Here is a 25,672-nt window from a genome sequence, read left to right as displayed (position 1 = left end):
AGGTGAGCGTTGAACATAAAGGAGAATATGGGCAGGCGAGTACAAACAGGGGTGCGCTGGGTGCGCGCGCATCCCCCTTGGCGGCCAAAAAGTGGGTACTTTGATTTTTCCATAGAATACCTATGGAAACGCACCTGATAAAAGTATAGTACATAGTACACAACACACAGACAAAATACGAAAAAAGAACATAGTACACACAGGGGCTCATAAGTAGGGGCAATCATCTGTAATATGTGTCACGGCGTTTCCGAGGATCAGGCTATTTTTAGACGCGCGCGCGCACGAACGGGCCAATCAGTTACGTTGACGTTGGTCGCGCGCGCGAGTGACGCGAAGCTGCACGCGCAAATTGCAGTTATAAAGAATATATTTTTTATCCATCATCCGTCGGTTTTGTTTGTTTACCAAAAGAATTGCAAGCTAGAATTGAAAGTTGTAGGTAGGGTTGGATTCATATAAAAGAATAGAGCAACAAAAGTCAAAGTACCGAAAAGAGAACATAGCTTTTTGTCTGAGACTGCGCGTGCAGTTGGGCTCAGCCAAAACGTCAACACAAATGTCGAATCTGATTGGCTCATCCGTGCGTCTAAAAATAGCCTGATCCTAGGAAACGCCGTGACACATTTATAATACCAGAATGTGGGGAAGTTGATTGCCCCTACTTATGAGCCCCTGGTACACATAATTAAGAAGATTATATCCCAAGTTTCTGTGCTTCGTTTTTTCTAGATGCGCCTGACGACGTAATGTCCAAATCCTCTGGATAGACGGTTCGCTGTCGCCTAAAGTAGACCCCGAGGTGAGAGTCAGGCTAGTTCCCAGTACTGGCCGAGGGGGGAGTGGGGGGGGGGGGGGGGTGCGCAGTCATAATGTAATTACTGATAATTTTAATGCAATTGAAAAATTAATAAAACAAAGAATACAAGACGTTGAGTTACAGACATGGTTCGACGACATACATGATGACATAAAAAAGTATCCAACCAACAAAACAAACTTAGAACCTATAGAATATTCAAGGCAACATACGAATTTGAAACATATATCAGCCAGGTCACCAATACAAACCACATAATCGCGCTGACAAAACTGCGAATTAGCAATCATAGGCTCGAAGTCGAAGCTACACGTTACCGAAACCTGAGAGGATATGCCCTATTTGCGCTACCGGTGAGGTGGAGGATGAGGTTCATTTCCTGACAAGATGCCATCATTGCATTTTATACACCCCTTGAAAGGGCTGGGTCCTACACACTGGCAACAAACATTAATATTTATCGAATGTCAGGAAATAACCTCTTCCTCCTCCTCATTAATTCACCGACAAAATAATAGCAAAATTAATTTACAAAATCACTGCGTTACGAAGCAAAATAGCGTTGTAGTCCTTCATCGTATGTGAAACTATTATATAAATTTTATTTGGAACCCATCCTATGAACACAATCTGTATAAAGACTAAAAAAAGTATGTATGTATGTCATATGGATTATGGCATAAAGATTCCTTAATAAGAAATGACCCACTTTTTGGCCACCAGGGGGGGGGGGTGGGGGTGTGCGCGCACCCCCTGTGTACGCGCCTAGGCAGCAAAGAGTTCAATCGTGCGTGGGGTGGGGTAACAGGCTCGTACCCAGGATTTTTCTTGGGGGTTGAGAAATCCAAAAAAACCTACCAGTCCCACCTACCCCTTTTCTCGGCCCGGGAAAGGGGGGGGGGATAATAAAACTCTATTGTGTGAAAGAAAAAGATCTTAATTTTCAAGCAGTGATTCAAGTTAATTGTTATTGGGTGCTGTCTCGCAAACTGACTAAACCATTTGATCTAGGTCACGTCTGTGTAGTCTAGGTCGACGTGTGTGTCGTCTAGGTCGACGTGTGTGTCGTCTAGGTCGACGTGTGTGTCGTAGTGACAGTGGATAAGGGCCAATGCCGATAGCCTCTCTTGCCCCATGCACGATCTGTTATACGTCTGGAGGCGTCGCAGTGTACTCGCGCTGCCCTGGCATTCGCAGCTTGTAGAATTTACAATGCAACATATCACTATCACACTCCTTCAGAGCTTGCACTTCTGTGCTTGGTCTCTCATTGCTGTTTTTTTAAAGACTGTCACAATGTTCCCCACATTTCAATTGAGCTGACATGTATGCTTCTCGTCTCTGCTGTTGTTTATCTTAAGTTTGTTTCACTCTTAGTGTGCAGGGGGTGCGAACGCGAAAGCACCCCCCCCCCCCCCCCCAGAAGACGTCTGTAACAAGGAAACAAAGATCTTAATAAAAAAATGGTAAGCAAGGTTTTCAATTTATATGAGCACTACGGGCGTGTCGTATAGCGTCGAATAACCACGATAAAACGTATAGCAGCTATGTTTCTTCAGTAGTTTCTAAGTAGAGGGAAGAGAGTGGAGGTGGAGAGAAGGTTTGAGGCGGTCTGGGAAGCCGTGCGCTGGGAACTCTAGATGCCGTATAGAGCGTGGAAGCGGAGACAACAATCTTTATGTTTTTATTTTCAAATTTTCCTGTACCTTCTTATTTTTCGACACCCCCCTCCCCTTCTGTGACTCTCGACTCTCCGTACCTCTATTACAAAGACAGAGAGGAAAACGTATTCATCATTATAAGGGACGGATTTTCCTTGCTTAGCGGCCTCTCCATGCTGAGTGGACTCCCCTTGCTCTCTGAGGGCAGGAACGAAATATGGGGAAATCTTCTGAAGTAGGTATCCTCCGTACCAAACATTTCCTCAAGACTTTAACTAGCTCTTTCCTGAACTCCGGCATTCGGAAGGAATATAACAAAAAATTGATTAACGAATTCATATATATAAGTAACATAAAACCGTTAAAAATACCGCCATTAACTGGTTCCACCCAAGTGTTATAGATGCTTGCGACAGCTAATGGAAAGTAGCAAAGAAAAGATGCTAGGGTGACCAAAAATAGAGTCATTGTCAGCTTTTTGTTGTCCGAATGTTGTCGGGCGTTGGCTATGGACTTGGCAAACTTGACCCTGACCCAGATAGCCAAATAGCAGAATACAATGAAAATTGGAACTGCTAGTCCTGAAGCATTCTTGATTGTCAAAAAGATGTCCGATGGTATTTCAGTTATGGTAGGAAGATCATTTAAGATGGCAATGACCCAGATCAGGCTAATTCCAAATACGTAGGGCTTGTTTCCAAGGAGACGGTGTTTAAACGGTGCCAGAATAGCAGAGGTTCTCTCTATGGCAATAGCCGTGAACGACCATACAGAGGCACCAACCGATACGAAGTTAATCTTGACACAAATAGAGTAGAATTCATTCCGCCTCAGACCCACTAGAGGAAAAGCCGCGAGTACGATTAGTGTAACCCCAACCATAAAATCAGCAACTGTAAGATTGACAAGAAAGTACGTGGATTTCTTAAAGCGAAATGTCTTGCTTAGGAAAACAGAAAATCCCAGTGCGTTCATGACGACGATAACGACTGCCTCGCTTAGCTGGATCATTGAAAAAACTGCGTTGTCTGTTATGGAAGTGGAGTTGTTGGCCATATTTCACAAGCACACGGCTTTCTAGTATTGTACAAGACGTTTACTTTCAAAAGGTCGGCTGCTTGTTGAGAAAGAAGGCTAGTCTTCTGGCTTTAAGCATCACGGCCGTCTTCAATTACCACATTTAAGTAAACGAAGCATATAAACTAGTTAATAACCTGTTAATATGCTTTTGAGAGCCAAATCCGACGAATCTTATATTGTGTATATAAGATCGATTTTTCTGTTGATGATCTAATAATTTGCTTTTATTCTTCCCGTATGCAATCAGCTTTTTAATCACTTTAGGTTATTTCATTTAAGGTCGCTCGTGCGTTAATCAACACATCATAAACACAGGGCGTTATCAATTTTAAACTTCGCCATACATTGAGTCGTCTTTGGTAAAAAATCTAGAGCAATCGCATAAACATTGACGCTTCTGTGCGATGTTTAATATTGATGCCGCGCTCGATTTGTGATCTGTTGATTAACGCGCTATCGACTTTAAGTCTGCAAACTTGTATATTCTGGGCGTTGTACCTGGCTTTGTCTTGTTTTGAGCAATTGGCGCAGTGTCGGTGATGGATCATCACAAAAGATGATCTGATAAAGATTAATAAAGTTGACCTTGTTATCAGACGCTTCGAGTCAGTTTCTCAGTTTTGCTCTGCGTCTGCAGTTATTAAAAGATAAAATACGCTGTGTCTACTTGCACGGCTTCCGGTAAAGGAGAAAAAAAAACTAGCTGCACGGCTGTCTCCCATTTTCTCGATTTTTAGCCTAAATAACAAGTTTCTGGCTTTAAAACACTTCCACGATTATTAAGAGACATTTATTATTAAGAGACACGATTATTGGGAGACAGCCGTGCAGCGAGTTTATTTTTTCCTCCTTTACCGGAAGCCGTGCAAGTAGACACAGCGGATAAAAAATATGTATTTTCAATACCAATGATAGAAAAGCACTTGCCATTATGAAACACCACTTCAGTGGAACCTTCATAACGCCCACCCTCGGAAAGTGAAAAGTGTCCATTATCTAAAGGTGTCTGCTGTTTATTATTTATCATTACCTTAAGGTGCATAACTAGCTGCCTCTGTACGCTTTTTGCGCAATTGTCTTATTGCTCGAGACTCCATGGCCATACTGTAAAAAGCTACATTTACCGCATGTCAACTGAAACAAAACAATAACGGAAGTGCACAAGTCAAGAAGTCAGTTCCTAGAGACTACGATCCCTATTTGAATAAACTATCGACATGTTTGTTTTCAAGGGGATAATTTTTAGATAACACGGATGTGTTTGAAGTTGTATAACACAAGAAATGTGCAGCATTAATGAAGATGACAACATTTTGTCGCAGTCTGCAGTCTGCATGGGACTGGAATCTTGTTTTTTTAAATAATGTAATTGTATAGTGCAGCAATCACTTTGATTTAAAAAAAATAATAATTGCGTGATTTATAAGGAAAGAAAGTTACATTCATCGTGAACTCAAAGATGCAAAGAAATATTGCAGCAGCTTTTAAGGGGCACTCGCAGGGTGAAGAAATATTTTAGTGTTAGTTTGGTAATCGCAAAAACAGTCAAAATCATGGGGAATAATAAAAATGTTGTGGTTTGAACATCTCACATCTAGTGGATGGAAATGAATTTAAATAGTATTTTGATGTTTTGGAATAGGCTGCACCTTTACTCAAACAACCTTTGCATAAAATCTCATTTCTTTTTATTCCGCTAGCGCGTGAGTGCCACTTTAAACGTATATGTTGATAAATTCAAATAAATAATAAATATAGTAGGTTAGAGAAAACACACACAGTTACAAAAAATTTCCAGTAAATGGTTTGAGTTTATTGATTTAAAGGGAATACTACAGGGGTACATCTATTAACCCATTGACTCCTGGCTATTTTCGAGCTGAATTTACAAAAAACAGACTGAAAACAGATATCTCCCCCCTATTCTGATTTTTATACAGCCCGTCAAAGTCAAACACAGCTGCACCTAGTCAGCGGTATCCAAGCTTTCCAACAGTGCTTTGCAGTCCCCACTTTTAATCCCTCGTCGTTGTGCTGAAGCCAGCACAAGTTGATGGTTGCTTGTATTTTTCATAAAAAAAAAAAACAGCTATGAGCATATTAGGAGAGTGTCTCAGGACATCATGAAGTCTTTTGAGTGCTTTGCTAATGGATATTTGCAAGCAAAGGTGGATTCATGATGATTTTTTCTGTTTGGCTTTGCCTGGAGGAGAAAATAATTTTCTAATGAATCACCACAGCTCTCTTAAATGCTGTCTTTTCTGAAACCAAATTGATTCCAAAATTGTTTACACTGCTATTCTGGGTCTGTATGACCTGGAATTGATTTGTTTGGCTTCGGGGTGAAAAGACTTATAAAAAACCATCTGACTTTGGGGAGAGGAGTGTTGACTGGCCCTCCCCTCGTGAATTTTTCCTTGGATCTCCCAGAATGCTTTTCAATCCGTAAAGGCATCTTCGTGGTTTTACAAGCCTTCAAGGAGTGGACATTGTGTTTTGAGGCCATGGAAATGAACCTGGAGGATCAGAATAAAGGTATCTATTTGTGTCTTGAGCTGTGTTTGCTGATCTCTCTCCCTTGTGTTGTATTTTGAGCGTTTTATTGAGATGGGTGATTCTGCTTTTCTTTCCTTTATAGATTTGAAATTTGTCAAAGAACCTGTGCTATTGTTTGGCTTAAGAGTAGTTGCCAACACCTTGGTTGGATGCATATCTTCAAGACTATTTATCCCTTATATTGATACCTGAGTACCTTCATCTTGTTGTGTTTAGTTTGCAGGTACTTTGTGGGTACTTTGTGGGTACTTCCCAAAGCCGGTACAGGCCGGTTGAGGGGTCAATGTTTTAAGGAGCCAAGTGATACTATAGAAGGCCAATCACGTCGCCCTAAATGCTCCTGTACAGGCCCCACAATGCATCATTCTCCATCTGCCAATTGAAGAGACAAAATATCATTCATAAAGTGTCAGACCTTGAAGCAATAAAACTTAAGAAATGCAATACATATGATTAAGTTTGTACATGCTAGTTTTACTTGATTATTTAAAATCAAGGGTTAATGGACATAGTGCTTTACACCGGTGTAAGAACGAGGATACCATTTGTATTCCTCTGTTTTTTCATGATTCGTTCTACCAAACAAAAGAAGCTTCTGTAACGCAACTTACATGTTCTTACACCGGGATAAATCCGGACATTGCCACAACCTTCTTATTGTAAGCAGAAAAATATGTTCGAAGCATTGGCAAGCTACTCATGAAACACAAGCTACACATGCTAGCTTGCCCACTTCGTGTTTGATCTAAACCTGGTACGGTTGCTGAGAACGACGATTCGCGATAAGATCGCTGAAATCTGCATGCAAACGGATGCGGCTGGCTTCCTCGCCGTTTACGCAGCTAGCACTGCGAAATCTTAACTGCTACACTTATCTTTAGCTCGAAGGGGGGGCGAACGAAATAAGATTTCTGAAGTCAGTATGCAAATAATTTGCGACTAACTTCCACTTCGGCTAAATTAAGCAAAAGCAGCAAGAACTCTTTCCTCTATACCGTAACTTGCACAATGCAAGTTAAGTGGTTGGAGTAGATATGATGGCAGAAAATGAATATCATTTTGCCCTTTCAGGGTTAGAAGACCAACAGTGGCCCATAAAAGTACAAGGAAAGAGAACGAGCAAAAAATCCCGCATAAAATTTATACTTCTAACGGGCCAATCAAATACTAGTGCTATTTTACATTTTACCTCTCTCCACAGGGAGCCATATCCTTTCTTTATCTTTTTTTGTTTTACTTCTATTGAAATATTATTTAATTTGTAATTGAAATAACTCAGCCAAAATATCTATTATCTAGTAAGGTCCTGAAAGGAGAGAAGTTATATTTTTCAGCTGTTCGAATATTCGAGACTTCGTTTCTTTCTTTTTGTAGCCTTCGATTTATTTCAGCGGTCAACCCTGTGAACGCATGCGATTAGTTGGCTCTTCTCCGGTTACCAACGGTTACGCGCGGGGATAATAAACTAGAGTTTCCAAAGTCGGCCTACAAGCCGCAAAATAATACGGCTTTTGAGCTCATTTTGATTACTTTACTTACCTTGGCTTTATTAAAATGGATTCTAGGATGAGTAATAAGGAAGCGAGCGATGTTGGACGGCTGGAGCTTGAATCCGTTATTGGATTTGCAGGTAAGAAATGTGAAGTTTTCATTTGTGTTTTTGTATTGTGGAACTTTAACGTTGCTTTGCTACTTGCAAATTGTCTAAAATTAAAAAAAATCCCTTAATCCACAGAATTATGTGGTCCTTATATATAAACAACAATGTTTTTGAAAGGATGTCTAATATTTAAGGTGAAAAAATCAACTGATCTCTGTCCGGTGTCCGTCCGTCTGTCAGTTGTCATTTTTTGTTTGTGTTGTTTTGCGAACTCACATTTTTTTGCAGGAGATTGCTAGTTTACCAGAATATTACTATAATACTGTTCAATATACTGCAAAGTGCAGTTTGTGCTCAAAGCTGGATGGTAATGATCATGTAGACGTTAATGGTAATCAAGCTGTCTAACGTAACTTTTTTGCTGTTTTAGGAGCTGTCCCAAATGGTTTGCTGGTTCACCCAGATCGAGATCACTTGATCTACCCACTTGGCAACACAGTTGTCATTGAACAAATCAAAACTGGCAAGCAAAGCTGTCTCAGTGGTCACACGGATAATGTCACATGTGTGGCAGTGTCGAAAAGCGGCCGATACTTGGCGTCAGGTCAGCAGGCTCACATGGGTTTTAAAGCAAGTGTGATTGTGTGGGATTATGCTGAGAAAAAGCTCAAGTATCAGTTGACGCTTCATAAAGTTAAGGTTGAAGCCTTGGCATTCTCTCCCAATGATGAGTATCTGGTCTCTCTTGGAGGACAGGATGACGGAAGGTTTGTGTTGTGGCTCAGGATATTTGAGCATTGCATTGATGCACTAGTCAAACTCGTACACCTGTAGACCCTAAAAGACAAAAATATCGACATTGGATAGTTTCTCATACAAGGGTTGTATTGGAAATTGAATATATACAGTTGTGTCAATTCTCGAGCCTTTCTAAAACTCCAATTTGTATGGGACTTTTGATATAATCTAAAGAAGTTATATTGAGGAGTTATACAGTTGTTGTTAGTTTGGAGTCAAACCCCTTTCTGACTGGACTAACATGTAAGCAAGCTGTCAAGATGTGCCATGATGACTGGCTTAATTATCTTTTTTTCCTGTAACATTTTAAAGTCTAAGACTTAAATCTATGAGTTGTCAGGATTGTATTACTGACAGTAGACCCTATCACTGTAGTACTTACAGTATTCTGAAGGTAGTTGTTGTTGTTGTTGTTGTTGTTGTTTAGTGTTGTTGTATGGGACCTTCAAGCTGGTGAGGCTGTGTGTGGCAGCCCTGCTGCTGTCCCAAGTGCTGGTACGACTAATGCTGTGGCCTTCGCTAATCACAACGACAATCTCTTCATCACAGGAGGAAAGTAAGTAGTCCTGTATATGAAAAGAAGTTTTATTTTCACTTTCTTAAAGAAGAGATTAAAAAAACCCTTCTTCTTAAAGTAAAGGAAAAGTAACTTACTTTATATAAAATCTCTAGTGCAGGTCATAAATCAGCTAATTTGGACATTGTTGCATGTGACTTGTCTCTACAACTCAAACATCTTCTTTACTGCAATATCTTGTTCCTTTTTTTTATTTTTTATCTAAACAATATTTCAATGGAACATTTGTCCTTAGAGCTGTAAAATGTTCTTACAGTATGTTCTGATTTTTTTTTTTTACAAATATTGAAACTCTATGTTGAAATTGATTTGATATTTATACATTTAAAAATTAACTTATTTGCATTCTAGCAAAACTCTCCGTGTGTGGGAGCTTGACAGGCCAAACCGTAAGATACGTCCCACAGAATGCAACATGGGTCAACTCAAGCGCATTGTCAACTGTATAAAGGTGAGGAAAATTTTATCGACAAGCAATTAAATTGCAGCATTTATTTTTAGAGTGTAAAAATAAATATTGAGCACATTTAAACTGAAGTCTTTTGCTTCATTGATCAGCTCTCACATTTTCTAAAAAAGCACAAAAAGGGATGTTTTATTTCTCTACAGTAGAACTCTATCTTGTTGATCTCATGAGTTGTTAACTAGTATTTCCTCACATATTTGTATCCTTTAGGTGACAGAAGATGATACTCATTTTTTCTGTGGAACAACAAGTGGGGATATCCTGATGGTAATAATGACTTGTTTTTGTCATTTACTAATGATCACAAATCTATTAACCAAAACTCAAATGCCTAGTTACTCACTGGTGGACCCTGGGAAGGCTGGTGTCCCCTCTTTGGATTGAAAATTTAAAAGAATTCTATTCATGCTAAATTCCACAGATTATCCTCCCACTACAAAGGGTCCCTACCCCTTGAGAAAAATCGAGGATCTGCCTCAGCAGTACAAGAAGTAATTTAACCATCAAATCTTAAAACTAAAAAAGAGCTAAAACATTGCGTCCCCAAACATACTTCATAACATCGATTCAATGATGTTATTTATACACTGTATTTCCTCCCCGCATTTAGATAAATATTCAGAACCGTCTGTTCCGCCATTATGGGCCAGCCAAGGAGAAGTTTAGTCAGGGTGTTACTGCCATGGAGCTTATCAAGGGTGGCCAGGAATTACTGGTTGGGGCAGGTGATGGTACTGTGGCCGTGGTGGACTGTAAAAACTTCAAAGTCAGCAAAGCTAACAGCAAGTAAGTATGTGATATGTGATGGTTGAGAAATTCAAGATTGGGATGATCTGAGAACAATTTGCTTGTTTTTAGGGGGTGAGGGGGTAAGGGGTTAATTTAAAGCCTTGAAAACTACAACATTAGAAAACACTCATCTGCACACAGACTGAAAGATTATTTTGTGTGATTTTGACCCTTCACGCATGTTCGGAACTAACACTCGAGTCGCTCTTTGTCTTTTGTTCCCCTTGAATCCATTAACGCACCATGTTTTGATTTCTTTAGGCTTTGCAAAGTAGAAGGTGATATCACATCCATTGCTCTGAGAGGGCAGGGCCATCAATTCTTTGTTGGCACGAAGTTATCTCAGATGTACCGGTTCAACTTTCCTGAGTTTACTTATGAGCGAATCAACACCTGCCATTATGACAAAGTCAATGATGTGGTCTTTCCTTTGTAAGTGAAATATTAGTAAGTGAAATACTCGTAGTGTCTGTAAAGCGTTTCTTTAGAAGTTACAGCGGAAGTAGGAGGGAGCAAGTGAAAAGTAGGACAGAATGGAAGAATGGTGAAACTGTAGGGCAAGGGGAGGTGCTTAATATAGCTAGGGATGTGCAGGGGAGGAAGACCTGCACCCACTTCTCAAATAAAGTGTAAATATGTTCAATGCATAATAGGCAAGATAACCTAAGGCAATGCAACATACAGCTTCATGGTCAGGCCAAACTAATGCCTGCCAGCCTTTGCTTGTCGGTAGTACAGCAATACTCGTATACATAACATTTTATAAATTCCAAATTGTCATATTTTTAATGGCATTGCACAGTGCTGTTTTAGTGTATTGTGGGATTAGAGTATTGTGTTTATTTTCTAGTGGGTTCTCAGACATCTTTGCCACATGCTCAAAGAATGAGATCAGAGTTTGGAACACTAACACGAGTAAGGAGCTGCTACGCATTGTTGTGCCAAATGTAACATGTAACACTGTGGACATCCAAAAGGACGGCAAGGCTTTTGTTAGCGGTGAGTATTAGGCACTTGGGAGGAATGATTTTCTTATGAACAGTTTCTGGGCAATTTTTAGCATTACAGCTAACAGCACGCTACAATCATGGCCAATTGAATTGGCTAGTTGGCATGGCCAATTCTTTGAGAAAATTCTTCTCTGCTGCCCTCTTCTTCTCACTAGCAGATCCAGACACTACATAAATGGGGGGTTAGTAATAGTTGAACAAATAAGAAAATGAACATGAAAAAAAGACTGGATTCTACAAAGATTGTACTAAAAAGAAGAAAGGGGCAGGCAGCCACCCAATCTATCCTCTGGACACGCCCTTATCCCCCAAAAGATCAGTAATGCCTTTGTAATGACATTTTAGTGTGCAGGACATTCTCAGTCAATATTGTGTGATATGTGGCTACCCTTCAAACATGTTATTGCATGCCATAAATCAAATCATTGAGGTGTGAAAAATGTTTTTGTCCTGAGCAAATTTCCCATGATCAAGTACACTTCAACATTTGCACAAAGCAAAATCACAAATAGAACAAGTTGAATTTGGCAAAATCTTATTTATTCTCCAAACCTTGAGCTGTATGGTGAGTTCGTCCAAGATCCAAATTAAAGGATCACGTTCCAGAAAGCCTGCCATATTAGTCATTTTCTTAGTATTTTCCAAAAACATTCTCTCAGTATTTTCCAAAAACATTCTCTAAGTATTTTCCAAAAACATTCTCTCAGCATTTTCCAAAAACATTCTCTCAGTATTTTCCAAAAACATTCTCTCAGTATTTTCCAAAAACATTCTCTCAGTATTTTCCAAAAACATTCTCTCAAAAAACATTCTATCATTTGCAAAAAAAAAAAAAATGTTAAAGTTGAGAAGCGATCTTTGGACCTATTCAGTTTGTATCTTTACGATAGATAGCGGTACACAATCCTGTGCGACCCACGAGTGAAAATCCCTAGCTAATGTACAGCCCGCGTGACAAAATCCCAAGTGTCTTGCTAAAGGCCTGTGGTTGCAGCTAAATGTTTACTGAATGTGTTTTCAGGTTGGGATGATGGCAAAATCCGTGTGTTCAGACCAGAGTCAGGACAGCTCTTTTACGAAATCAGTGATGCCCACAGCAAGGGTGTAACGGCCGTCATCGTCAATTCCACCTGCAGCAAGATTGTCAGCGGGGGAGGGGAGGGACAGGTCCGTGTCTGGGAAGGAAAGAAGCTGCTGGGGATGATGAAAGAGCATAAGGGTAAGTTTTCTTTTTTTTTAATAACCCCGTTAATCTGCTTTGATGGCAAAATGGTGGCTGACAATGCAGTGCCTTAACAGGCCTCGTAATATTGGGGTTGCACAATACAGATATTTTAGGGACCTCAAAATTGACGACGGCAGAGAGTCGAGCACGGCGCACACGCGCGATTTCACGCGCGATTTTTTTAAGCGCGCGGAGAAATACAACGTGTGTGCCCTCGTCGTCCCCAAAACCCCAATTAAGAAAATATTGGGGGCACGGCCACGCCCCTACTGGTCACCTCCCTATAACTGTATATTTGGCACTTATGGTATGACTACACACACTGTACTTACAAACAAGCTGATTTGCGTTGGCATGGTGAACGCCGGGAGATTCATCCAATGCTCAAAACGCCAGTGAAACGACTCTTTTTTCATAGAGAACTTACCACTTGTGTTGCTGTACTTTTTTACATGTGTGCAAATCACGATTATGGGCATGAGCCACGTTGCCAAATGGGTAGATGGGAAGGTGTTACGAAATCAGGTATTTGGGTTGTGTGAGTCAACGTCTGTTGGGTTGTAAGTTTATGGACTGACTGACCTCTCTCTCGCCATTTTTTTTATAGCTGAGTTCCCTACATGTAGAGTAAGGCATTGTCATCCCACATTATAATGTCGACGTGTCTTTTTAGGTTCAGTTACTTGCATCAAACTCAAACGAGATGACACAGAGGTGAGTATCTGCCATTATTGAAGTATTCTTGTTTGCCATTAACTGCGAAGGGAAAGACCAAAGTCGAAAATAAGTTTCAAAGTTTTTTTTATGGGTGATGACCCGGATGAAAAAAACGCCACGGAAAGGAACCAACATATAGCTACTGTACTTAAACTCAGATACTACGCCGAGGTAAAGAAGAATTAAGCTCGGGTTCCATTGCTGGAGCAGCACGCGATATAACCACGCTTCGAAACCGAGCCTAGAGGAGAATTTGAAGAGGCTCGAATTTGGGTCGAATTGGTGATAGGCAAGCCCGTACCTCTCTCTAGGGCGTCTTCCTAAGCAGCCCTGGCGAAGTTTATGATGTGTGTTTACCGAAAGCTCTTCCTGTTTATTTTCAGTGTGTGTCTGCAAGCACAGATGGTACCTGCATCATATGGAATCTAGAGTAAGTTTTGCTCACTTGCTAGTTAATACTGTGATAGCGTGCTGACATCGCGTATATACCTTTCGCAGATCATTTGTACGTAGCCAGATCGTGTTCGCCAATACCATGTTTGAGGCGGTGTGCTACCACCCTAGTGACTGTCAGATCATTACGGCTGGTACTGATCGAAAGGTAAGCAAGCTTTTACCCATGTACTTGAAAGAAAACGGGCGCGTGCCCAGAGGGGGGGGGGGGGGGGGGGGTGGGGGTCTTAGGGGTCCGGACTCCACCTGCTCGTGTGAAGAGATGAGTTCGACTTCGGTTGACCTCTTCGCTGGTAGTTAAAAAGACGGTCAGTTTTATTATTTTTTTTAGTATTTGGATAGAAACAGTTTATATAGATGTTATGAATCTAGTGACCTGTTACAAAAGCTAAGGATGCCGATTTGGAACATAAATTCGTGGTCAGTGAATGCTCTGGGCCCTACACAGAGTCAATAGACACGCCCCTGGACCATGGTCAAGGAATTAACTCTATAGGTAAACCCTTAAGGCCGAAAAGAGTTTTTTTTAGATCAAATAGAGACAAAACAGATAATTCACAGATTCTTCTTACCCTAGACTACCTCTTTCTCTTTTGCATCAATTGGTCGATCAGGTTATTCTTTCTTTTTAGTGGAAGCCGCGCGGTCAAATGGGCTTGGCAGAATTGAAATTGACACTCACCAAATATCCGTTTGATCAATTTGATATTGGACTATTGGAGAAATAAGGAAATTGGAACTCTGTTAACACTCGGGCCCAGACTCCCGAAAGCTCTACCCGATATCTATCGATAGCCAAGGGCTGTTCTTTAAGGCCTGTGTATTGACGTGTTTTCTCTTACCGTGTTTAAGCTAGTTATGGACAAGAGATTCACTTACAGACAATAATTTATGCATTAGTAGAATTGTCCAATGTCCGATTTAAGGTTGAAATTTCGACCACACCATTTTAATTGTAGGGATCAAAGTTCCTGTCGACCATTACCATTTTGTATTCCTCAGGATTTTTTTGACGAGCATATGTGACGAGTGCCCTCGTTTTGTTTTTACCGTTTCGGAACCAGCAAGTCTTACTATTATTTAATTTAACAAGTAAGTAACGGTACTTTTCTCTTCAGATCGCATATTGGGAGACGTTTGATGGCGCCCTCATCCGGGACCTTGAGGGTTCAAGTGCTGGTTCGATCCAGGGTATGGACATTGCCTTGGACGACTCAGTCACGCATTTCGTCACGGGAGGCGCTGATAAACTCCTCAAGGTATGAACAATTCTTTACAACACGCATTTTACCATGCTCAGAGCCAAAGCAGTCTACACAACACCTATTTTACCATGCTCGGAGCCCAAGCAGTCTTCACAACACCCATTTTACCATGCTCGGAGCCCAAGCAGTCTTCACAACACGCATTTTACCATGCTTAGAGCCAAAGCAGTCTAGTCTTCACAACACCCATTTTACCATGCTCGGAGCCCAAGCAGTCTTCACAACACGCATTTTACCATGCTCGGGGCCCAAGCAGTCTTTACAACACCCTATTTATCATACCACTTAAAATGTCGCGGCCGAAAACAAGAAAGAGTTGGATTTTCGATTGCGAGATTTTACTACCAGGACTTAAAACCCTAGAACCTAAAGAAGGCAAATTATGCCGCCATTTTAAGCTCACGCAAAGTACTGAGTGACTCAAAGAAACATATTTTTTTTCCAATCACATGTCCTCAAAACATTATCAAACTTCAATCGTGGGTGGTTTTTGTATAGTTTGTCTTGCAAATACTTAGACAAACAAGAACAAAGGAGTGTTTGATCGAAGTTCTTTAAAGCTCAACCACTTTTTTTATCTCTAGGTGTGGGACTACGATGCCGGTCAAGTGACCCATCTGGGCGGTGGACATAGCGGGGACATCACACGGGTCAAGATTTGCCCCAACTCGCGATGGATCGTTAGTGTTAGCGCGGACGGAGCGATCCTGAGATGGCGTTACCCCTACTCGTCACACAACACCATGCAACAAATGACCGACCGTTAAACACCACGCCCAACTAACTTTAGTCGGATTTATATACTTATTGATGGGGGCAGGCAATCCCCAGTAATTTTTCCATGCATTAAAAAGCAAGGAAGGGGAAGATTCATCAGTGATCTTATATAGATGATACTCTTGCGAATTTTATATGTATTGTATAAATTTATGTTAGGATTCGGGAACGGTTAATGTATTTAGTTCACCAGAGCTTGTAATTGGCTTACTGTAATACTGTAATATATACGTAGTGTAATCGAAACCAAAGCGTTAAATAAATAACATCTTTCTTAGAACTGTGACTTTAATTCTTCGTGTCTTAGCTGATATTTGGAGGGGGATGGGGGTCACATCAGTTTTTTCTCGGACGTTTGGAATTTTTGAACTTTACTAGTCTCTTACTAATTTTTTTGATGCTCGGCTTGCCTAGGTTTTAAAATGTTTAGCGGCTCATAAGCCCCAAAATGTGTTCAGCGGTCTTGTGTACATGAGCCCGCACATATGTTCAGCGGTTCATGAGCCCGCACGTGTATTCTGATGTTAGCTTTAAAGCTCGCAAGTGTATCTTGCGGTTAACTTCAGATAAGCTCAAAATGTGTTCAGCGGTCTTGTGTACATAAGGGTGTATTCTGCGGATAGCGGGAAACTCCCCAAGTGAATTTCTCGATGTTTTCACGCTGTTGACCAGACAAACGGCGACTTCTCCCTGAGCGCACGCACACCAATAACGTTCCATTCTCGCTCTGTTAACCACAACTCCTGTGCGGAGTCTAATATACTGAGTATAGCCCCGCCCTTCCACGCCACAGTGCGAGGGTCCATTTCCTGGGAACAAAATGAGCAGTACGTTAGGCCTGAGACCGACCCATACGTCACGCTGTCGTCACGAATCTAAAGGTTGGTTCTAACTAGGACGCAAGCGTAAGCGCAAACGGAAGCGCAACACAATAGTGAGAATCGGTCGAAGTGTTCTCTTGCGCTTACGTTCTAGTGAGAATCGGAAAACAACGTGCGTTATGCTTGCGATTACGTCCAAGTGAGAACCAACCTTAATTCCTTGTGTTGGGCAGATGAACTGTTCCACCACTGAATCAAGTTTTGCACGGCAGAATCAAGTTCGACACCCATTTACTCATAATCAAAAAGCCTAACACGTTTTCTTAACATGAAGTATATGAATTTATTTTCGGTATTAATGAGATTGTTTCCATTTCTTATCGTGCAGTTTTTGGCGTCGCGTTATTTACTTGACGCCTTCCAGCTCTACTGAATATAGTTTTTTTCTTAGATCGATGATATATTACATGTTAACCGCCTATACTGTTATCATTCATTAAACTAAGCCACCTCCTACATATTGTCTCTCTTATTTTATAATATAGACAATAAATCATTTCTATTCGATTGAACGCAGTGAAAGAGAGTAAAAGTGCAATACCATAGGCTAGGCATATAATGTTGAACAGATTTAGGGCTAGGTTTAGGGTTGGAGTAAGGGTTAAGTTAAGATTACATAGGCAAAGAGCATTTATACATGTTTTGCTTTATTATAGAATTTAATACTAGATATTCTTCCTTTTTTCTATTCATAACCCAGCTCTAGCTCCTACCTTTGGTTTCGCGGTGACCTCAACTTGGTCCACCATCTTGCGGAAATACTGCGGAAGTTTGGACTGTACGCGAGCTTGCAGTACTCCAGCGGCCCCATTGAAGTTGAACCCGCCACCAATGAGTAGAATGCTACTGTACATCTTACGTTTAGTGTCTTCGGTTGCTGCGGAAAAAGAGTTCAAAAGGATTGCATTCTTGAATACTCGTGTGGCAAATTTGTACCCATCTTAAAAAGCCTCTATGTCAGTCGGCCTTTTGTCATCCAAGAAAAACACCAAGAATGAGAAAGAATCCGTTTCATCGGCTGACTTGGTTTCTGGTTTTGGATTTGGTTTCCTGATTTGTTGCGAAAATTCTCGCACTTATTTTCCTATTAACGAACATGCCCCCTCATCATGAAATGCCAACCAGTTTAGGCGAGGCGCTTTTTGTCTAAAAAATAATTAATAACGCTATGTGAGGCTAAGACAAGGTAATACGTACAACAGCACTCGATGCTTGTAATGATAGCCTGGTCGAGGGCCTGCGAGGCCGCTGGTGCGGTATTCCTGTGGCGAGCCCCATGTGACATCACAGGAGTGCCTGCATTGCCGTTGTCGTTTTCTGTGACGGAGTCGTTCATTTGACCTCCCTTTTTACTTGACGCGTCCCCTCGCTGAGACTAAACGTTAAGAATTATATTAGAGAGGCTCAGACGCCATTTGCAAATTTGGTTACATTTAAAGATTTAATATAGAATTAGAATTACTGACAAAGGATGCAATAATTAACTCGAAACGACAGGAAGAATAATATAGATATACTTCAAGTGAGGTTGCTCACACTTATCGTACTCTATTAGAAATAAGGCTGGAGAATCTAGAATCAAGGAATGTGTAAGCACTACCAAAGAAGATGAAACTACGGACCAGCCAGATGCCCTAAAGTAGAAAAAAAGTTTCTGGGCATATGTTTGCTTGTTTGCAAGCATGAATATGAGTTCAATGTAGAAAAACAGTCTAGAATTGAGCGTTTTGAATGAGAGAAATTTTTTGATCGCGTCCTCCTAGCTTTCACATCACCTAGCTTTCACATCACCCAAAGCTCTCAATTCCGGCGTTTCAACCCTACCACACCCTCCCCTGTCTCAACTACTCACGTCTAGTAGATATCTGTCGTCCAGTAAATCTTCCGGGTCATCGTAAGCCGGGTCAGCGGTAAACAGCAACTGCTGGCCTACAATGCCGAACAACTGAGGGAAAAACATCGCCTGAAACATGAAGGATGGTCACTTTAAAAAAGTTGCAGAAATAGATAAGTGAAGTCTGAAAGATGAAGAATGTTCCCTTTAAGAAGGTGGCTGAAAGAACTGCTGGCCTACAATGCCGAACAACTGAGGGAAAAACATCGCCTGAAATATGAAGGATGGTCACTTTAAAAAAGTTGCAGAAATAGATAAGGGAAGTCTGAAAGATGAAGAATGTTCCCTTTTAGAAGGTGGCAAAAATAGATAAGACACGAAAGACATCGCTTGAAACACGAACAATGGTCCCTTTACGCAGGTGGCAGAAATGGTCGTTTAGGCAAGATACATAAAAAACAGAAAAATAAAACCAAAAACGAATGGATTCAATAGGTTGGAATGATCACAAATAAGAAAATATAATCCTGACTAGTAACCGTTTGCTTGGACTTTAGCGAAGAGTTTGACTGAAAAAAAGCTTTAAAAAACAATTAACAAGATAAAAAATAAAGATCTTGACAAAGCATGGATCGAGATCGGAAAACAAGCAAAAACGGATAATGAAATGTCGATGCAGCTATGGCAACAGCAACAAAGTATTATTGACGTCACTTATTGATACGCGCGCACGCCGAAGAAACCATAAAAGGACAAGGGGCGTGAAATCCTTTCCACTCCAATACTAATAATACAATAATAATAATAATTAAATATATATTGTTTGCCTTATTTCTTTTAATTTTCGCAGTCACTTTTATGAAAAAGATTATTAAACAAATTATCACTTCTTCCCAAGATAGTTAGTTTGTTACGACATTTTTTTATTGAAAGTGACAACTAATATCACTACAGATAATATACATGTGGCTCTCAGAGTATTTTACTAGGTGCATGTATGCGACCAGTCCTGGAATTAAGTCGTTTTATTCATTTTTTTGTCACACGGGGCCTTACTTGAACCGATGGTGCATACTTACAGATTCCGAAATGATGGAAAAACCTGGAAAACGCGCAATTCCAGATAGAGAGAGAAGACACAATATCTTACATTGGCTATAGGTTCCTTGTATTACGGACTGATTTTCAAAACACAAATAACGTGAGGCCGAAGTGCACATAACCAGATTTTGGCTTTTTAAGATAATTTTTTCTTGATCATCATTGCCCTGTGTATCAGTTCAGGGACGAAAAGCTCAAATTTTAATGACACTTTACAAAAAGTCGCATCAATTTAAAAAAAGTCGCACTTGATTTTTTGTTTGCTATAAGTTACTAAGTACTTATAAAAATTCTCCACCTTATTCGATGTGAAATGGGCTTATTTGAAGCGTCACGTCATGTTTTTTCCGTCATGTCACAGATTCCCAGATTAGCTTTGCAATGAAACTTGTCACATGTTAACGCATTTTGCCGCTAATTTCTTAGAAAAAATATCATAACATTCTCCAATACCATGTATCATGAACACTTAGTCATGTATCATTAAATCAGGTCGTATGTTTGCGACCAAATGAATTCAAGGGCGGCTGAGTGGTCACATAAGTGTGTGTGTGTGTGTGTGTTTGGGGGGGGGAGAGGGGGAGGGATGGTTGGTGGTTTCAGGGGGGAGGGGTGGGTGGTGTTTTCATATTCTAAGCGCTATATAAGAACGCGGGGGATAACCTAGGTTTTTATGCATGGATTTTCGAAAATTTGTTGTCGGTTGCATATGTAGCGCTTAAAAACATCGTTCATATATAAAGAAACATCCGCTCAGAAAAGTGGGAGGGAGGGGGGGGGGGGGGGGGCGCCTTCCCCCCAGCCCCTCCCCTTCCGCCGCCCCTGTAATTTGTCCAAGCGCATTTTGAAAAAAAAAAAAAAACTTGCTCGCAAACGTTGAGCCCTGCGATACTCATTTAAATCACGATAATCGTAACATCGCTATTCACAAAATGTGCATTGAAGCTTTGTAAAAGTACGAATATCACAAGAAATCGTAACATCGCTATTCACAAAATGTGCATAGAAGCTTTGCAAAAGTAGAAATATCACAAGAAATCGTAACATCGCTATTCACAAAATGTGCATTGAAGCTTGTAAAAGTACAAATATCACGAGAAATCGTAACATCGCTATTCGCATAATATGCATGGAAGCTTTGCAAAAGTACAAATATCGCTATCTTACCATGGGGGCTTGCATGGCCTCGTCGCCTATCTTGAGGTTGTACGCGATGGGTGCGCGCCGAGGATGATGGACTTGGAACTCGTGCACGCGACCTCCAACGATCTCCTAAATCAGAGAACACGTGCATAACAACACGTGGTCACCCTGTGTTACTAAAAATACATGCATGTGTGGTCACCCTGTGTTAGCAGAGAACACATGCATAACAACACATGTGGTCACCCTGTGTTACTAAAAATACATGCATGTGTGGTTACCCTGTGTTACCAGAGAACACATGCATAACTACACATATGGTCACCCTGTGCTTCCTTAGAACACATACATCAGTGTATAAAATTTTGATCGTCTGGCATTCTCCCTTACTTGACTAAGATGGCAGAATGTCTCTTTTAGTTCCTGTAGCATTATTGCATCCAGCATGTTATTCACATCACATTCCTTATATGGGAAATTCACCTGCAATTAAAGCATCCCTTTGAGGATTACATATGCAAATCAAAAATTATGATAGTTTATACAACAACACTCGTAAATCGTGTGCCTTGATTGGTCAAGGCTCTATGTGCTATTAGAGGACTCGTTTACGCTTAGCGTCAGCACGCATGCACGCTCCCAAAAACTATTTTGTCTCGTTGCATACTGTTTTGTTCATGACACGCTGTGACGTCATCTGTGCATCTATTAGAGGACAGACGCAGCAAAAATGAGATCTATTTGTTAAATAATCTCAAACATAAAAAATGTTCTTTTTATAACATGTAAATTATAAAATGACATCAACTGGCAAATAAACATTTTACTTGAGTCTATCAAAAACAAAAATCAACGAACTAGATGTTCTTCAATGCTAGCCATTTAATTAAATCTCTTCTACCTTTGTCCCCCTTATTTTTTTTTTTGTCGTCTGATTGTCATGTAGTCTAGTGTTGTGTTTATGTTTACTTTTTGCGTGTTCTCTGGCCGTATTAATGTGCCTTTTTCAAGATTCAAGATTCACGATTTGAACTATTATCAGAACGAAGAAATAAAGAGCTTGGGCTACCTGTGTTGTTCCTAGGCATCTCAAACCAGTAAAACAAGGCTATGTGCTGTGTATCATGGGAAGGCATTTGGAAAGGATTATGGTAAGGCAACAAAGTTCCCCTCCTTTCATGCCATGTCCGCTTATAACTGATACATGTCTGGGTACTGTACAAGGCAGACACATGATGATCAGATTTTAAGACTAACCCTCTTCATGAGCCAGTAGAAGCAATGTGTTATGTCTCGCCCTCCATAGTTCAACCACAACCTGACAGACAAATAAACCAGATGTTTTACATAAAAATTGTCAGTGGAAATTGTAAGAAAAAAGATGGTAAGCATGTAGCTTGTGGGCATGTAGGCTATTTTTTCCCCTTTTATTATAATCAGGGCTTCTGGAATTACGCAGAAAAAAAATCAAAATTACCCGGGATTCTTTGCTAATTTACGCGCTAAATTATGTGGAAAATCAATCATTCCACGCTAAATTACGCGAGATTTTGCAATACATGTTTCTTTAAAAATCAAAATTTTGCATGATTCTTTACTGAATTACGCGCTAAATTATACGGAATATCAACTGTTACGCCCAAACTACATCTTGTACCGAAGGAAAGCACGAAATAACTTGAAAAGGTTAGAGAATATCTCTCTTTTTTTACGAGAAATAGAGGTAAGAACCCTAAAAGAACACATCAGCTGTGCACTTAAATGTTTTGTCTTTCAAAATTTAGCCACATTACGCAGGATTACGCAGAAATTTGTGGTTTACGCGGATTACGTGGAGAAAGCCAAATTACGCGCTTCCAGAAGCCCTGTATAATGAGTAGTTCTATGGCATTTCTCAATATCAAAACTGACATTTTTTGCATTGACAACCTATTTTGATATGGCTACTTTTTGTAATTGAAAATAATGTGATTCATCAAGAAGACATTGTAGACGGCAGGACTAACCCTCTCACCTACCCCTATTTGTTACAAACCAGGATGCAAGAATACTATATGCAAGCCTCGGGAAATTAGAGAAACCTACACAAAGTTATTTAAAAATGTGGATATTAACTGACCTACTGCTTGGAACAATAAGTCCATCCTCAACGCAGCAAATGCTTGTCTTCTCATCTCCCACATCCACCACACATGCACTGCTCAGTCCACAGCCAAACGTGGAGCTCACAGACTCCTAAGGATAAGGGAACTTACTATGAAAACACTAGCATTTCACCATAATGGCAGCACTGTATCAATTTAATTTCAAAACAGTATTGATTTAAGTTTACAAATTATATAATATCCAAAGCTATACCATAAAACAATGACTTTGAAATTATTTGTATAATACACAATTTATGTGGGCTGCTCGGAAAAATTCTGTAAAAGGTTGGTTATTTGGTATACATAACATCCATCTGTATTTTTTAGTTGTACAGTACATACCTGTTGTAAGATGACAGATGAGAATCCTAAACCATTAATGAGAATCTTGACCATCTCCTTTATGTGATTCTTGGCAAATGAATCTGGGACAACCAGCACTGCTCGATATAGCTAAACAAGAGTTGCCACAAAAATATTGTGAAGATTCTTCTTTTTATGTAAACTCAAAACACAGACTTCTCTTGGCTTTCAAGAAATATGATTCTCAGTTTCAACCAATGGTTGTAATTTTAAGGGCTACTTTTGAGCATCCAGAACTATCACCCTGGCTGTATTTTGTAAGCAATACTTAGGGAGTCCTGGAGCTATCCCTGGCTGTAATTTGAAGGTGGCCTTTGAGAATCATTAAATAAGAAAAGGGCCTCAAGCCTTTGACTTTATTCTAGAAGTTGTAAGCAATGAACTAGATCATTAAACCAAAGAGTTTTTATTACTGTTAAAATAGGACAATAGTCTGCTATCTTACCTATCTTATCTATACTTACTGTGAGGTCCTTTAGTGGAATTTTCAGGCATGTTTGTATTGCCCTAGACCAGATTGCTTCTATTGCAATGCAGATTGATGTCAAAGATCCCCCAGGACCCTTGTGAAGGTTCAGCCTCCCGTGTTTCATTGGCCACAGGAGAGTGTAAGGTTCTTGCGGATCAATGTAAAGAGCCTGAGAGCAGAGTATAAGTGGAAATCAGGTTCTATGCAAAATCATTGTTTTATCATATCATCACTGTATTGCAATTCTTATCATTATTTCCAACGTTTTCAATAACTTATCACTATACTATAATTTAACTATATCTTTAGTGCTATCAGCCAATATTATAGCAGCATCATCAATAATGCAACAATCATAATCACATCCAGAATTACGTACAATCATAACTCTATCGTCACTCATAATAATTGTTAATTATCAACATAATAATAGTCAACATCCTAATTATCATCATCATCATCATGATCAGTGTCATTTTCATGATCATCATCATCATCTTTGTTGTCCTTGTTGTTGTCATCATCATCATGGCAAACATCATGATATATCATGACTACTCTACCTCCAATGCCACTCTTATAATCTGTTTCATGAAGTTTTAGTTCACCTGCTCGCCAGTTAGGCATGATGGCTTTTGGCTGACATCTGACCACTCTACTGAGGATTCTTCTTCATCTAGCAGCTCCGCCTCAACATTAGCATTATAGGTAGCAACCTAAAAATGGACAAGACAGAATATGAAACTTAACGCCTCGTCTAGCAGCTCCGCCTCAACATTAAAATTATAGAAAGCAACCTAAAAATGGACAAGACAGAATATGAAACTTAACGCCTCATCTAGCAGATCTGCTCAAGAATTAGCATCATATAGGCAACCGAATCTTAAGCTTGATGCCTCATCTAGTAGCTCTGCTTAAACATTACCATTATATGAAGCAACCTTGAAATAAACAGGGGTTTCATTAGGCCCCAGCAGCCGATGGAACAGCCAGCTATTTTCCACTACTGTAAGTGCTGGCTACTTTAAAAAATGTTGATTTAAGTTTTATTTTAACTAATAGAATAAAATAACTTCCACCCCCTACTTATCAATCTCTTCCGCCTACTCTGACACTTAATGAAACCCAGATAGAATCCTACACTGTCTAAAATGTGTAGCAATCATCAGTGTTAGCAAACATTTGTTTAGTTTAGAGAGAGATCTGTGTATTAACTTTCTTTCTAATTACAACAAATATAAGGCTCCTGTCTTGATAAGAAAACCCAGCATTGATAACCGCACAGCAAAAATATGTGTTCTTCCCCTGTACCTGTGTGGCAGGTACATGCTGCTTGCGGCTGTTACCAAGGTTACATTTCCTGGACCAGATGGCCTGCTCAACAACACTGAGGGCCAGCTCGCGCTGCGTCTCACTATCGCTGTGATGTATGCCATCCCTCTCTACCATGTGGATAGATGGACCATTTGCACATCCTTCTGGTAATCTCCACGCAACGACATGGTGATAGCTTGTTGGTAAATGGTCGGTAGCTCTTCCAAGCCAAAGTGTTGTAGACCCCGGATGAAGTACTATGATGTTATTGGCTTGGATCTCACTCTGGTATGAATAGAGAGAGGACAGTTAAAGATAATACAAAAAATGGCTAATAATTAAAATAATAAACCCAGGGGTTAAGCTAACTCTGTCTAACATTTCACTCATGACAGTTTTAAGGAAAATAAGGTTTGCGTACAAGTGGTTGATTTTATAGACAAAATAGAGGAGCCTCACTTACTTCAAATGATTCTGCATCAACCGGAACCTCTGCTTTAACTCCTCGAGGCATTATAACGAAAGCCCTAATAATGATCGCTATAAACTCTTCTTTTGTACAATGTTATTCGACAGACAACAAGGCCGCCATCTTGAAAACCAAAAGTGTGCCCGCACTTTTCACC

General features: G+C 40.1%; 3 protein-coding genes across 4 annotated transcripts; 1 reads left to right on the top strand and 2 right to left on the bottom strand.

The window, feature by feature from the left end:
- Window positions 1-2,540: 2,540 nt before the first annotated feature.
- LOC125557397 (melatonin receptor type 1A-like) lies at window positions 2,541-4,268 on the bottom strand. The gene has a single exon (XM_048719957.1). It carries the CDS (start codon window positions 3,535-3,537, stop codon window positions 2,641-2,643), a length of 897 nt encoding a protein of 298 aa, XP_048575914.1. The 5' UTR covers window positions 3,538-4,268; the 3' UTR covers window positions 2,541-2,640.
- Window positions 4,269-7,542: 3,274 nt separating this feature from the next.
- On the top strand, window positions 7,543-16,074 carry LOC5520229 (cilia- and flagella-associated protein 52). Its single transcript, XM_001640023.3, has 14 exons — window positions 7,543-7,747; window positions 8,148-8,484; window positions 8,943-9,071; window positions 9,444-9,543; window positions 9,769-9,825; window positions 10,169-10,344; window positions 10,609-10,779; window positions 11,198-11,346; window positions 12,379-12,576; window positions 13,256-13,296; window positions 13,683-13,729; window positions 13,798-13,900; window positions 14,871-15,011; window positions 15,602-16,074. Exons 1-14 carry the CDS (start codon window positions 7,672-7,674, stop codon window positions 15,782-15,784), a joined length of 1,908 nt encoding a protein of 635 aa, XP_001640073.2. The 5' UTR covers window positions 7,543-7,671; the 3' UTR covers window positions 15,785-16,074.
- LOC5520228 (actin-related protein 8) lies at window positions 16,065-25,671 on the bottom strand. Of its 2 annotated transcripts, none has more exons than XM_048719895.1 (13): window positions 25,510-25,671; window positions 25,044-25,331; window positions 24,341-24,448; window positions 23,728-23,901; window positions 23,243-23,353; window positions 22,873-22,988; window positions 22,011-22,071; window positions 21,144-21,236; window positions 20,778-20,882; window positions 18,528-18,638; window positions 17,873-18,050; window positions 17,389-17,552; window positions 16,065-16,603 (listed from the first exon to the last, which is right to left on the bottom strand). In XM_048719895.1, exons 1-13 carry the CDS (start codon window positions 25,558-25,560, stop codon window positions 16,451-16,453), a joined length of 1,713 nt encoding a protein of 570 aa, XP_048575852.1. In that variant the 5' UTR covers window positions 25,561-25,671; the 3' UTR covers window positions 16,065-16,450. The 2 variants fall into 2 exon arrangements, with proteins under 2 accessions (XP_048575852.1, XP_048575853.1); XM_048719896.1 differs by having other exon boundaries at window positions 25,179-25,331.
- Window position 25,672: the final 1 nt, after the last annotated feature.

Source organism: Nematostella vectensis, chromosome 12, assembly GCF_932526225.1.
Source record: "Nematostella vectensis chromosome 12, jaNemVect1.1, whole genome shotgun sequence".
In the NCBI taxonomy this organism is placed as follows: Eukaryota; Metazoa; Cnidaria; class Anthozoa; order Actiniaria; family Edwardsiidae; genus Nematostella; species Nematostella vectensis.
The sequence above is the reverse complement of the archived record's forward strand: the minus strand, read 5'-3'. Positions and strand labels throughout refer to the sequence as shown.